This window comes from Phoxinus phoxinus (genome assembly GCF_949152265.1).
Source record: "Phoxinus phoxinus genome assembly, chromosome: 15".
Taxonomy (NCBI): domain Eukaryota; kingdom Metazoa; phylum Chordata; class Actinopteri; order Cypriniformes; family Leuciscidae; genus Phoxinus; species Phoxinus phoxinus.
This window is the reverse complement of record NC_136890.1, coordinates 30,720,448-30,735,618: the sequence shown is the minus strand read 5'-3', so window position 1 is coordinate 30,735,618 and position 15,171 is coordinate 30,720,448. Positions and strand designations below refer to the sequence as shown.

Genomic DNA, 15,171 nt, shown 5'->3' with positions numbered 1-15,171 from the left:
CTATTTCATATAGTTTTTTCCATTTGGTTGAATTTACTTTTCATAATTAAAATTCAAACTAAAGTAGTTCTGAACCTGTTAATGTTGCTGAAGGGAACAGTGGTCATATGGAGGTGATGGGCTTTAAACCACCAACTTGTGTTCTCAATTTTTTTCACCATTAGACTACACCACTCAGAAGCATCTTTCTCCTCCAATCATAACTCATAAGCGTCAGATTATGTGCTTCTGTAAAGCTATATAATCTTTATCCCTACTCTGATTTGTGCAGCAGCTCTGACAAGTAAAAAGGTAAGTCTTTGATTATTTCTGTTTTGGAAAAAGCTTATTTGGCTTATTATAGGCTATATATTTAAAAATTATAGTATATGCATAATGTGTTAATGAATTGATATATAAATAATTATATTTAGCATATGCAAAAAGTATCCTATTTCTGAATGTGCTTGTTTTCAGCAGGTCTAATTTAATGAGGGAACTTAAGCAAGTTGCCTTAATTTGTTGTAATTTATTTGTAGCAAGCATGTTTGACAGCTACGCAGGATATGAAGGAACTTCGGGCGGCGAAGGTGGTAAGAAGCACAAAACAATATTAATTGCTTTCATTTTTTACTATATATTATTTGTAGGTCATTATTATATCATATATATCGTTATTGCAATAATTAATAGGGCTCCTATCATATAAATATAACGTATTTTAAAGGAATGTGTCATATAAATATAACTTGTATTTTACAAGATACAGGACATAAAAGTGGCTAAACATTCAGAAATTGGGGCTTGACAAGATTTATGTTTTTGAAATTAGTATTTTCTGCTCATCAACGCTGCATTTATTTGAAATATTATTACAATTCCAAACAACTGTTTCCTATTTAAATATTTTTTCAAATGTAATTTATTCCTGTGATGTCACAAAGATCCTTTTCAAAGAAACATTTCTTATTATTATCAATGTTAAAAACAGTTAGGCCTATGCCGCTTCATATTTTTGTTATCATATTCTTTGGTGAACAGAAGAACAGCATTTATTTGAGCTTGAAATCTTTCGTAACAATGTAAACTCTTGACCATGACTCTTGATCCATTTCATACATTTTTGCTGAATAATTGTTTTTGTTTTTTATATAAAATCTTAATGACCCAAATGTTTAGTGTAGGCCTATATGCTATTTTAATAAATGATTAATTATTAGGATAAAAATATGAATTGTATGGTATCATTAGCAATGGATCCAGTTAGATGCAAACTTTGTTTTTCATCTAATCATACTTTTATGGGTGAAACAATCAGAAATTGAAGAAAAGCATTTACAAAGCGGATGATGTGCTGACTTTCATGGTTGGATGTTGATTGTGCTAAAGTTGTAACCACTGGTCTCTTATGAACGTCACTGTGTTCCTCTCGTGACAGGTGCGTATCTTCCTCCTCCAATGCTCTCTGTGCCGATGCCTGAAGCCTCCAGCCATCCAGAATGGCAGTACGTTTGTTCTCTGTATAGATGAAGTGGTCACATTTATAAATATATTGCTTTCAATTCAGCTTCACATTAATAAACAGAAAAAAAAAACATTGGGGCTGTTCACACAGAACGTGTGTTTAGGTTTTTACATTGATTACACTGCGCTACTTTTCCGTTTGTCATGTTAACGCGCAGGGAACCATTGCGCTCGTGTCTAGTGCATGATGTGGCATTCTAAAAAAGGGGCGCTCAAGTTAAAAGTAGTTCAACGTGTCTCTTTTCCTTCCACTGACCTGCTTCTCACTTCATTTTTTCTTTTTTACATCAAAAATGTGTTCTTTGTAAACCGGCCCTAATGTTGCAAAATTCATAAATTATAAAGGAAGTTTATTTGAGCTATAAGTAGCTCTACTGACGACAATAGTGTCATGAATTCAGCTAAACTGTTGTCCTCATCTGAAAGTGCCAGTGCAGTTAAATTGATAATATTGAATATGAGTTAAGTACTTTTTATAGATTAAAAAGTAGGCTACTCCATGCAAAGAGACTAATCATAACCAGAGTTCTCTGTTTCAGATGTCTCCTCAAACTGACTCCTGTTGCATGTTCATAATGCACGTAATTTAACATTCATGTCTATTACAGTTTTTTACAATCGCTATGACAGTTTTTTAAATACATTTAACAATTTTCCTAAACTCTTAACGCACCAACACACCTAAAACACACAATTGGCAAAACGGTTAATTTCATGCTCAAAATCACACATTGTAAACTAAACTCCAAAACTAATTTTCAAAATACAATAATACACTAACACAATACACTATGTCTAACAAAACACTGCAAACATGTTTCAAAATCAAATAATTATTCAAAACACTAACACATGTTCTCTTCCAACAGGAACATTTAGTCAATCATAACACAATGACAAAAAAAAACACTAACATCAGCTAAAATTACAGAAACTGCATTATGTTATGTGTCAGGTCTGCCCTTATACAATAGACAGTATATTGTATTGAAAATAAAATTTTCTCTACATTTTTGTTTTGTTGAGTTTAAATGCATGAATTTATTTTCTTTTGCTGCAGAAATTCAATACAAAAAATTAATGACCATCTCAGAGTAGCTTTATGTACAGTTTATGAAAAAAAGAGACAGAATTGCTGCAGTAAAGACTTTATTTGCAAAAGAACATTACTGCAAGATATACCTCTCCATTGTCCTGGTCCTTGCCCCACTCCTCTCCCTTGTCCTGGTACTCGTCTTCCTCTCCCCCCATGCAGGCATCTTTCTTTCTTTCTTTCTTTCTTTCTTTCTTTCTTTCTTTCTTTCTTTCTTTCTTTCTTTCTTTCTTTCTTTCTTTCTTTCTTTCTTTCTTTCTTTCTTTCTTTCTTTCTTTCTTTCTTGTGTTGCTCTATATTGTTCCTTTTCCACACAAGATCAGCCCAAAGAGTCCTCTTTTACATTTATAACATATGGTCATGCGATTGAAATAAACTCAACACCTGAGTGTAATTACTTGGATATCAGCTGTAATTTATATATTTGCAAATCTTCAATAAACTGTTTCTCAGTAGCAATGGAATAAAATACAGGGAATATATTTGTGTTTCAATTCACAATATGAACAGCTGTTCACTTTAGCCTATATAAGTTATGTTTAGAACATGATGTTATCTGTTCTGACATACAGTGTGAAAGCATTTGTAAATTTGGCAGTAAAATTACATTGTTTTGGTATTGGTTGAGCTTGAGTGTAAAAGAAGTTCAAGCATTTTAAATTTGTGTTAACTGTATGCATTTTGTGTCAAAGCAACAAGAAGTGTGTTATTTGTATAGCCTGATGTTGTGCTAACCGTGTTAAGAGTTTAGGAAACTTGTTAAATGTATTGAAAAAACTGTCATAGCGATGGTAAACAACTGTAATATTTTCTTGTTAGCGACAACATTCCCTCCATCTCAGAGGAGAGAGCACGTGAAGCTTTTGAAGATTACGTCTCCAGCAAGTGCTGCTATAGTTCTGGCCCCGTCAAAGATGGAGTTATTACCAACATGGAGTCCTTTAACACCTACAGGGTGAGACGTGAATCATTTCCATTTTGAACTTAGCAATGACCATCATTCTGTGTATTAGTAGACATGCATAAGTCTTGCTTTGGCTTTATAGAGCTGAACGTGGTTAGCAATATCAATCTGAGGTCTGTCTTTTTGTTCTGCTTCTGTTCTCAGTATCGGTTGGAGACGTTCACAGAGTCCAGATCTACTAAATTGAGTCAGGAGCCTTACACAGGTACCAAAAGTCAATCGAGTCTATCATTAGTGGTGCAAGCATCACCATCACTATTGCTAACACTTGGAATTAGAGATTTAAACAGACCTATATCTTTTGTGATATACAGATATGAATGATATCTCAAATTGTGTAGCTTATGGAATAGATCTGTGCTATTCTAAGCAATGTTTCCATCAACCTATTTTTATGCGAAATTTGGGTTATCACATAAAAAAAATGCTGGATGGTAACGCCAAGTTGGCATAAATTCTAAAAATGTGCAAAAAAAAACCTTAGATGAAACCACATTTACTGAATAAACCCCTTGATGCACAACAAAAACTCATGTGACTTTGCCTTAACAGAGGATGTGATTGGATCACTGGACTAGTCAGCAGACCAATCTCATCGCACAGCATCTCAAATATTGGTTTGGTCATTCTGAAATGCCTGAAACAAAGTCTGTCATCAAAATGATTTGGCATGATGACACGAAAAAACAAAACCTGATTTCACCGAGTGCAACTTTCGCAGATCAACATCTTTGTTGATCCTGGAACAACCAGAGGTGGAAAGTCCAGGGGTCAGAAAGTAAAAGTCCTGCCATATGTTTATTCCACCCATGAACTCAGTCAGCTGATTTCACTAATTAGTTCTATCTCCTGGCTGAAAAACTGTGCTAATTAGCAAGTCCAGGTGATTGGAACGAAAAACTGAGGAGGACTTTTACTTTCTGAACCTGGACTTTCCACCTCTGGGAACAACATTCCAATCAACCAATCAGATATTGACAAGTTTACCGTTTATGTCACATCTAGGCTTAAAACCAGGGTTAAGTGCTTCTACATCAGTGTTATTCACTATCATTTAGTAAAAGTGATAGTGATAGTGGTGGCTCAGTGGTTCATGTAGGTTGTCCACAAACAGGAAGGTTGGTGGTTCAATCCCCGGTTCCACCTGACCAAGTGTTGAGGTGTCCATGAGCAAGACGCTGCTCCTGACGAGCTGGATGAAGCCTTGCATGGCTGACACTGCCATCGGCGTGTGAATGTGAGGCAATATGTAAAGCGCTTTGGTGGCCATGGGTCTGTTGAAAGCGCTATATAAATGCAGCAAAATGTTAACCCAGGAACGCGTCATACTCTGCAAAACCAGGACGTTCCTCTATTGCGTTCCCAAACACCAGGCATCTGCCTCCGAATGCAAGCGTTTATTACGTTTCGTCTGTCTGTCTTTTTTATTACAGATGTTTTGTACCAATTTCAAAGAAGACTATAAAGACTCTGCGATGGACATTTTTGTTTTGGGCCAGTAAACAACCACCCATAACACCCTAGTAATGAGCTAAAAAAGACTATAGCAACAGGTTTTGTGCAGTTCAAAAAAAAAAATGATTTAAACCTTGTTCCCTGGCTAAATCATTGCCTATATGAACTCTTTTGCAGGGCAGCGCGCCGATGCTGGGATTCAGCGAGCTCCTGGACCGTGGCAGATTGCAGCTCAACCTCCGTCCTACTTTACTGAGCACAAGGAGACCATTAGAGTGCCCTACACTTCCTCAGTCAAGGTTTGATCCACAAGAAGGGTTCAAACAACAGAATGTGCAGCAACTACTATATCAGAACAATTTTGTATGAAATCTATGGAGCTTTGTTAGCACTTCATTTTAAAATGCCCCTATATGCTAGTTTAAGGGTTCCTCATTTTGTTTTGGAGGTCTCCTACAATAGGTTTAAATGCATTCAAGGTCAAAAAACACTTACATTTTTGCATAATATACATTACAACTTTGTTTGTTTGTTTGTTTGTTTAAAAGGGACAATGCACATTAATGAACATGTAAATGAGCCAGATTTAGCCGTACAGACTAATTTTCATCTGGAGTCCATGGGAGGTTGTTATTATAATTATTATTATTTTTTAAACATTGCATACATACACATTAATAACATAAACAGATTACATAGACATAGTCAACATCAAACAACATAAATAATGACACATAGAATAGATCAACCTGTGAGTAAATGACTGCACTACTGTAGATTATGACAACATATTTGATTGTCCAGCAACCACTGTTTTATAATTTTTGAAAAGGTGGTGAGAGAGGTAATGTTTCTTACTTCTGTAGGTATTGTGTTCCAGGTATGCGCTGCACGGTAAGAAAAGGCTGACTGTCCAAATGAACTTTTCCTATATGGTATTTTACAATCACCTCTAGACGTAGCTCTGGTGGATGCGTTAAGATTTTGTTTGACAAATTCATTGAGTGGAGGGGGGGCTAAACCATGGAACATTTTATACACAAGCAAGATATCAGCAAGTTTAACCATATTTCCCCAGTTTAAAAAAAACATGTTTCTTTACAATATTACAATGCTGAAAAGAATTTGGCTTTTTATCCATTGTTTTCAAGGCCCGTTTATAAACAGTTTCTACTGACTGTAATGCAGTCCTTCCTGCCTGCGTCCAGCTGGTCATACAGTAGTTAATATGCGACAATATCATGGCATCGATGTACAACTTTGAGGGCTCTGTAGTTAAATTACTTCTAATATGCCTAAAATTTACCAAATTAAATGTAATTCTTTTTACGATTTAAATATCAGTTGTGTGTCTAGTAGTATACCTAAATATTTAAACTCCTGTACAACTGACAGTGTTCTTCCTGCTACAGTAACTTCTGGGTCAGGATCTTTATTTGCCGATTTCGAAAAGAACATACATACAGATTTACCGGTATTAAGATGTAGACAAGAGTTTGTTAGCCAATTAGAAATATTGACCATAGTAGCTGATAGTTCCTTGGCAGCTTGCCTCTTGCTTTTCGCATGTACATATATGACCGCATCGTCAGCGTACATCTGACAAGTAACTGCAGAAGGACAAACTTCAGGTAGATCATTAATTTACAGACAGAACAACAGAGGACCCAAAGTTGAACCTTGGGGTACCCCCAAGTCATTATCAGTCACTTGGGAAGTTTTACGGCCTATGCGATCGTCACCTCTTTTCTCGTCTGAAACGGTTCAATCAAGGATTGCCTTCTCGACATGTCGACATCACGAACCAAACTCTTCTAGTCTCAGCGACAACTACAGTGTTTTAGGATCAAAGTAGACGTTGTTCTCCTACAGCCAGTGAAGACCATAGACTGGCATAATGCAAATTTGTTACAAACCTACATAGTGCAGGAACTAATACTGGAATTACTGACGACTCAGTCAGTTCAGAATCGGTTCTTTCGTTTGAGAGACAATAACTTACTTTATCATGACCTTTATAACTTTGCAGACATTTTATATTACGAGTTAATATCCGAAAAAGCATAATAGGGGAACATTAAGATCTAATTTACATAGTCCAGTTACTGGAAAGTAAACAATATTTTTTTTTGTACCCTAGAAATGTGACTCATGCGGTGGAATGGGAACAAAACCCTGTCCTTCTTGCACTGGAACTGGAAGCGTAAGTGACGATTGACTGGCAAACACCAGGCCAGTTTCACCAGGCTTTTTATCATTCACTGAGTTGTTTTTGGTGAACATGGTTATTATAGGAGGTCATATAATGGGACGTAAATCTAGAGACACTTTTATTTGTGTCTTTTATACAGAAAGCGTGCTCTTGGTGTAACGGTTCTGGTCAAAGTCCTGATAACGAGTCCTGCAATAAATGTAACTGTAGTGGACGTGAAAAGTAAGTCTGCCATTCTCCATGTACTGTAGTAACTGTTTGTACTATTCTAGCTTTTGAGAAAGGAACACATCATATAAAAAAATATTTAAAAAAAACATAAAATATGACATTTAAATATGAGACTTACTTTTTCCACTCTTCAGCCTTTGCCCTAATTTGGTCTTTTTGACCAATTCATAAGAATCTGAGAACTGAGACATTTGTTCACATCTCAGAATGCCTGCTGTTAGAAAAAAAAATAATAATAAAAAGTGTTTGTGTATTATTTTGCACCAACCAACCAACCAACCAACCAACCAACCAACCAACCAACCAACCAACCAGTGTTTTACTCTACTCATATTTGATTCAAGCTGCCATAGAGCTCTTTATGTCCTGAACATGTTTTACTAGTTCTACCAAATTTTATCTGAGTGTTTGTTTGGCAACTTCCAGATGTAGTTCATGTAGCGGCAGCGGCGTCCTCAAGTGTAACACCTGTGATGGAAAGGGACAGCTACTCGTCTTCATCAATCTCATTGTCAAATGGTATTATATATTCACTGTACTATGAAAACACAATACTATACTGTACTATACTATACCAACAATACAATACTAACCCTATACACTCTGTCAAACTGAACTGTCTTATTCTGAAAGCTATACTTTTGGATAATTTCAGGAGCACTGAGAAGGATGAGTACGTAGCGCAAGATTCGAGCGGTCTGAGACTGGAAAAGCTGGTGAAGGTTTCAGGGAAGGAGCTCTTCAGAGACGCCCAGATTATGGTAGGAACAGATGTGCAGACAGTTAAAGATAAAAGAAAGAATAATAAAGATGCCGAAGATGATAAACGTGGTTGAATGTTTACTGTAGGTCTATCCAGTGCTGGGTTTCCCTGATGTTTCTGTTGCACAAGCGTCTGAGCGTTTAATAAGAGACCATCGGGTGAAATATACCAAGAACTCCCGCATTTTACAGCAGGTACCTGTTGTGTTTATTAACAATTTTAACCTATAATTTGAAAATTTTCCATATTCAATAATTATAATGCTAAAGTTTTGCTATGTAATTATCAGTCTGTCTATGACAGTAGACTTGGTCATGTTTACTTGCACTATAATGTTTAGATTTGAATACAAATTTGGTCATGTGAACATGGTGTGCATGTCAACATGATTCCACAAAACTGATGAAACCTGAATCTGATTCTGTAATTCAATATTTCCTTGTTCCAGAGGCAGACAATCGAGCTCATTACCATAACAAGAGTGAACTACACTTGGAAAGAGAAGCCCTATGTTTACTATGTGTATGGAAATGAGTTGAAAGTGAACGCTGAGGACTATCCCGCCTCCTGCTGCTGTTCTGTGATGTAGTGTTCATCCAGACCTGTACATCCAAACATCATAACCGCTGACTGTACATCCAACATTCATCATCTCAAACTCGACACAAAACAAAACCTGTCAGAGATGGCTATTTTTAGGAAATAAATCTCGAAACTAATTTCCTACTCTGTAGATAAGGTGTTAGTGTTTCGCTCCAACATGCTTCAGCAAATCTGCCAGGAAGTTTCTAGCAGAGCCAGACTGCAGTACTGGCAACAAGAGGCCATTTTAGTGGACGTCAACGGAGAAGATACTAAGACCTTTTAATGCTAGTTTAATATAGTTTTCTGAGGGAACCCAGCAAGAAATAGCCATCATTTCACCGTCTAGGTTAACCGATATAGTCTGGCTATGAGTAACCCACTTCTAGCCAAAATAACCTTGAATTTGGTTACATGTCGTTTTTGCCAAAATAACTTGCGAGATGTATGATATTCCATCATGTAAGCAAAGTAAACAGTGATTACAAGGTGTCTGGTTTCAATTTATCACTCATTTAATTTATGTGTTATCTAATTGATGACTATTCTTGGTCTATGGTTTAGACGTCTATAAAATTTTCACTGACAGCTCAAATCTTTCCTTGTTTTAGCCTAGACGTCTGGGGTGTGTTTAGACGGCTATTAGACATCTTTCAAATGCAAAATTGCTTGCTGGGAAAGTTCCACAATTGAGCCTACTGTAAATGTGATGTGATGAAAGTCTAAATAAAATGTGAGATATGAGAAGGTAACAAGTGAGTTTGTATTTTTTACTTTTTTTTTTTTTAAACATGAGACTTCTTCTTCTTTCAGCACACTTCAAGTTTAAGCTTCAAATGTGAAAAACTACTCAGAAATAACTTTTCTAAATATAGTTATTTTATTTATACCCTCCCAGTTTGAATTAGAAGTGTCACAGTGAGGCTCTGTGACTAGAGACTCTTATTTTGGAGAGGACTCTTATTATGAGACTGGACTGAGAACATGCATATATACATACACTTTTCACACTAACATCCTAACACACTATCTGTTTTGAGCAATATGATAACATCAGTTAACACAGATATATGTGTGTTACTGATTGTGTATTGTTTCGTGTTGTACCTGTCCTCACCATGCCCTTTTTCCGTAATTTAACATTTACTGAGTTATTAATTTCTCTTTGTTGATTTATGTATTGTTAAGAACTCAAACAAGACCAGTAACCATGTTAAATGTTTATTTATTCCAATTAACCACTTGCATAATAATAAATCGTCATACTTACGTACTGGAACATTTTACCTTATCAAACAGACAAAACCCAGTCACAAGTAACTACCACCATTTTTTTTGAATACCTCTTTCCCGCCAATAGTAGGCACAGTTAATTGTTCTCATGTGTGAGGGGGAGATTGGGGTTATGTTGGATTCTTTGTTAAACATTGTTTAATATTAATAATTAAATGAGTTTGTTTTGTTTTCAATGTTTAGATATTTTTGTGTTATTCTAACAGTTTATCTCTTTGATACTGTTATATCTATTTTTGTTTGGTCTTGCTTAAATTTCTTTATCTTTAATTACCAAGTGGTTTGGTCCAAGTAGGAGGGGCTTAGCCTTTTTAAGAAGGCGCCTCAGTAAAGTTATTGCTCTGTTTTTGGGTAAATTTATTGGCATAGCCAAAGTTTGTGTGCAGATAACTTTGAACATTTTATTTTTATTTGTTTAGTTTTCTTTTTGGATTTTCACTGTAAATACCAGATGCACTTATTGGATTAAACACTGAACTTTTGACTTCATCATCACGTCACTTCATTTTTACGCCTCCATCTGCCGGTACATCCAGAGCAGTGGTGCTGCTGCTGTTGGTAACATCTTTGAGGCCTCTTTGTGGCAGTTGGCACACCCCTGTCTCTGTTACAAGAAGTGTTAATCAATAGAATCGGTTTGAATTTAAAGTAAATACATTACAGTTTTTCTCAAATGCTAAAACACAAAAGCCAATCCTCTAAACCAAATGACAAGTTGTCTAAACACATTTACTAAATCTAGCCATCATTTTCCAATATCATAAACACATTTCACATGAAGACACAATTCACAAAACACAATCCTCCGTTCTCATAAATCTTAACACATTTTTCCTTGCTAAAACACAAGTTGCAAAAGAACTCTGCTCATATTCTCAAATGAAAGCTCATGTGATGCAAAATGCTTGCTATGCTACAGTCAGCAATATTTGAACACAATGAACACACCTGGCGTCATTCATTACACACAACGACTCAAAATTGAAGACACTTGTTGCTAATGCTGTGACCATAAAAGCAAGTTCAGAGTGCACAGTTTGCTGAAGCTTCCAATAAAACACAATGGATGAAGGCAGAGTCAGGGGAAGAGGAATTCGAGTCAGAGGAGGGAGAAGAGCTGGCCATGGAAGAAGAGGAGGAGGCCAACAAGGGAGAGGAGAAGGTCCAGGAGGGAGAGCAAGACAACCTCGCACCATCATTACGGACGAGATGCGAGCAACCGTCATTGACCATGTCATTGTCCATGGCATGACAATGGCTGAAGCAGGACTAAGAGTCCGTCCAAACCTGAGTAGGTTCACCGTGGCCACCATTATCAGGGCATTTAGACAACACAACCGGTATTGTACTCTATTGCTTTCTTTGTCACAATACAATTTTGCAAGCCTGTGAAAGTAGTCTATTGGTTTCAAATCAGTTGTTACTGTATTGTAAAACATGTCAATTGACAACACATGTTTCTTTCTTTAGAGTTGAAAGAATGCCACATAGAGGTGGGAGGGTTGCCATATTTACAGCGGCACAAGAAACCCTCATTGTGGATATGGTTCGTGAGAACAACCTCATCAGACTCCGGGAGATCAGAGACAAAGTCATTGCCGATAATGTCAACTAGAGAGAACCTCCTAAGGTCAATGGAGCTGTGTTGACATCCCAGTGGAGGCCTTCCAAGGATGGATTCGCCATTTCAGGGCATTTTTCCCGCGGTGCCTGGCAAGAGACAATATAGCCTGCGATGTGGATGAGGTGATGTGGCCCGATGCAGCTCAGCGACATGATGCCGCACAGTGATTGTGGTGTGTGTGTGGTGTGAATAAAGTAAATAAAGAAACTTCACACCCTGATCATGTTTTCAAGAGTACTGTTGTGTGCAATAGATTCTGTTTTTGCATTGAGTTGTGTTACAGTGTACATGCAGAATTTACTATAGATTTATACTCTTCATATGAAACTCACAAATCTAAATGCCTAATCCTCTGCAGAGATCTAAGAAGATCCATTACTGTAAAGTTTCTAAAAATATGCATTGGCAGTTATGAAACAAAGAACCTTCTCACAAATTGAGCATTGTGTTTTCAATTGTTTTGCTGTAGTGTGTAATGATGTGTTTTCATATATTAAGGTCCCACGTCATGCTTTAAAATGCCGTAAATAGGGTTTATGACAAGAGAAGAGAAAAATAATTACGTTTTCTCTGGTTTTTGGACATTAAGCCACGTTAAACGTTTTAACTTTTCTGAGAACACACTGGTTTTGTCTTGAATTATTGTCATTTAGGCCTACTTATTTTCTTTGGTTGTTTGCATTAACACATTCACAGATTCTTCTCAGTGCGCACAGATAAACACATAGTATTTCTTTCCTTACATGTAAAATCTAGTTTTTGTTAAAGATTTTGTCTGACTTAGTATGATTAGTGGTTTTGCTTTTATTACATGCACATGACAAGAACTTTAACACAGGAAATGTGAAGGAGAAGAAATGAAGAGTGAAACTGACCCAGTGCAAGAAAAATAGTTTGAGGCACGATGAAGCTCCTTTATCAGGACTTTTTGCTGGTTGTAATATTATCTTTACGTAAGTACATTATTTTCTCCCATGTTTTATATTTAACTTAAAGTGTGCAGGGAATACATCACTATATATTTATGATAAACTATTGTAATTTGTCATATATTTTTTACAGAGAAATGTCAGAAAGCAGAAGAGAACACTCCGAGTTATTTCGATCTGAGTTATATCTTTGTGAGTGATGAAGGATCAAAAGATTTTTAATCAAATTCTGTTGTTATAATATTTTTCAATTAATTTGTTTTAGTTTAACAGTTTTTTTAAACAAAATACTGTAGCTGCTGAAACTAAATGATTTTTCTGTTAGCCCTTCAGATCTAGCATAGACAAATAATTTTACATTGTATTTGTGTCTTTATTGGATAGGACTACACGGACATGGACATGGATTACTCTGAGGAAGGTATGTAACTATCTGATGTTGTTGGGTTTTTGTGTGTTTTTTTAAAGAGCTTTGTTTAAGTGTGAAATGAAGTTGAAGCAATTCAGCCATTAATTCTGATGTCTTTGTTTAATAAAATGAAACACTAGATTTAATTTAAAAGCAACATTAATCACTTTCCTCATAACAACATTATTGCCTGTCTGGCTTCCTACTGACACATGGTTATTGATTATTAAAGCTATCTATTGTTCCACAGTGCCAACACATATTAAGAGTTCTGCTAAAGATTCAAATTTTGTTCATTTTATTTCAGCTGCATACATTTTTAGCATGTTCATGTTTCCCCGACATGTTTGTGTTTCAGATCTCCCGGTGCCGAACATCACAGTGTATCGACAGATGGAGGACAGAGGACGTGTGATAGTGCTGTGCGAGTTTGACATGACATTTCACATGTTTTACATGCGGTCTTTCACACTGTCTGTAGAGAGTGAACTGAACTACACCATGGAAACACTCACAAGCTCTCCGGTTTCAGATACATATGTGTTTCTGGTCACTGTGAGTCCACCTGCTTCTTTCACCTGTGAGCATGAGGTTCATTCTAATGGAGAAGACAAGAACCTGCGCAGCCAGACCTACACTTACGGTTTGTAAAACAAATCCGCAAGAACATTTAGATGTTATGATTGTCTAGTTGCTGCAATATTTGAATATTCTTGTATTTTCCTATTTTGTTCAAACACACACATTCCACTCGACAAGATGCTCCACCACTACATTGATTGTCATCATTCCCATTTTAAAATACAATTAAGTTTTGCTTTGACATGCTTTTGTATGATGCCAAATGTATAAATTCATAATTAGCCATTTAAATATATATTAACAGTACAGCTGATCTCTGTAGTGTCTGTGTTTATTTCAGTGCATTCATCTTTGTTCCTGTTTTTCTGTTTGCGTTTCCATGCAGTCTTGGATCATCATGAGGAAGGAGTATCTTTATTCTACATCTGCTTTTCCTCCTTCATTGCTGTTGGTCTCGTCATCATGACTGTGGCAGTGATCGTGACCACCATCAGGAGCAAAGCTAAAGGTGTGTGTTTACCAGTTACTCACTCAATTATAGCAGCAATAAAAATGATGAAAGATCTGATAACCTCGGTCAGATCAAACTCTAAAACTGAGAGTTTATACACAATGTGCCGAGAGCCTCTCAAATGATTCATTATTTAATTTCATTACTTGCTCAATCATCCTCTATTTTGGCTGCTAAAGATTCATTTCAAGAAGCTCTTTCACAGTTTTATTCCTTTACTTTCTCTTCCTCAATCTTATTGCTGATGACTGCCAATGTCATGCCACATTATGCCAACTGTAGTTATATAGTTTCCTGCATGTGTGTTTCTAAAAGAAAATCTCACCAGTCGTTGATGTGAGGTGCATTCTGACACGCAATGCTTTTGAAGACAAATCTGGCATTTATACACATGATAATATTTGTCCTTGATATATGATGATCTGATGAGGTATAGTGTCCTGACTGTGTTTCTGATGAGTTTGTGTTCAGGATTAGATTTGTAGATCAGTCTTCAGCTTCAGTGGTTTTCCAGCACACACAGACTAACTACACGTTTGTTAACACAGACTCCATCATCAACCCCACCACAACTGTTACAGACAACGACTACATGGATGCATAAATAACCAGAAGACTTTCAGAAGAGAGAAGAACAGACCTGAAGATGAGAAACAAACTTCTACTGTAAAAATATGAATGAGAAATAATTATGAATTATTAAATTAATCTTTTGTACTTTTAATATATATATATATATATATATATATATATATATATATATATATATATATTAGGGCTGTGCGATATATCGAAAATATCGAAATATCGCAAATTCGCATATCGCGATATGCATATCGTAATGATTTGCGATAAATGAACAAAATAATACAAAGCTATATAGTTTTACGACACAGATCATCTGACATGCGGACGTTAGTTGTGTGTGTGCGTGCGCATAGCGCCCGCGTGCTCACTGCTCTGACGTCTGACCATCAACAAGCCAGCACGCAGTGAGTGACGCGCTCATAGCAAACTAAT

The 15,171-nt window shown here is 36.3% G+C and overlaps 2 protein-coding genes across 2 annotated transcripts; both read left to right on the top strand.

The window, feature by feature from the left end:
- Nucleotides 1-173: 173 nt before the first annotated feature.
- On the top strand, nt 174-9,553 carry LOC307012054 (protein SSUH2 homolog). The gene is made up of 12 exons (XM_079638288.1): nt 174-291; nt 519-572; nt 1,418-1,484; nt 3,416-3,551; nt 3,705-3,765; nt 5,193-5,314; nt 7,156-7,218; nt 7,367-7,449; nt 7,885-7,977; nt 8,114-8,219; nt 8,308-8,415; nt 8,670-9,553. Exons 2-12 carry the CDS (start codon nt 524-526, stop codon nt 8,808-8,810), a joined length of 1,029 nt encoding a protein of 342 aa, XP_079494414.1. The 5' UTR covers nt 174-291; nt 519-523; the 3' UTR covers nt 8,811-9,553.
- Nucleotides 9,554-12,571: 3,018 nt separating this feature from the next.
- LOC307011869 (uncharacterized protein) lies at nt 12,572-14,790 on the top strand. Its single transcript, XM_079637931.1, has 6 exons — nt 12,572-12,673; nt 12,783-12,841; nt 13,034-13,070; nt 13,417-13,701; nt 14,026-14,148; nt 14,700-14,790. The coding sequence occupies exons 1-6, from the start codon at nt 12,625-12,627 to the stop codon at nt 14,753-14,755; spliced, it is 609 nt and encodes a 202-aa protein (XP_079494057.1). The 5' UTR covers nt 12,572-12,624; the 3' UTR covers nt 14,756-14,790.
- Nucleotides 14,791-15,171: the final 381 nt, after the last annotated feature.

Bases quoted from the DNA above. Each gene is read 5' to 3' on its own strand.
- LOC307012054 (XM_079638288.1), top strand. From the start codon at position 524: ATGTTTGACAGCTACGCAGGATATGAAGGAACTTCGGGCGGCGAAGGT. The intron at 5,315-7,155 runs GTTTGATCCACA...TTTGTACCCTAG, and splicing joins CCTACACTTCCTCAGTCAAG to AAATGTGACTCATGCGGTGG. The intron at 7,978-8,113 runs GTATTATATATT...GGATAATTTCAG, and splicing joins ATCAATCTCATTGTCAAATG to GAGCACTGAGAAGGATGAGT.
- LOC307011869 (XM_079637931.1), top strand. From the start codon at position 12,625: ATGAAGCTCCTTTATCAGGACTTTTTGCTGGTTGTAATATTATCTTTA. The intron at 13,071-13,416 runs GTATGTAACTAT...TTTGTGTTTCAG, and splicing joins CATGGATTACTCTGAGGAAG to ATCTCCCGGTGCCGAACATC. The intron at 13,702-14,025 runs GTTTGTAAAACA...GTTTCCATGCAG, and splicing joins CAGCCAGACCTACACTTACG to TCTTGGATCATCATGAGGAA.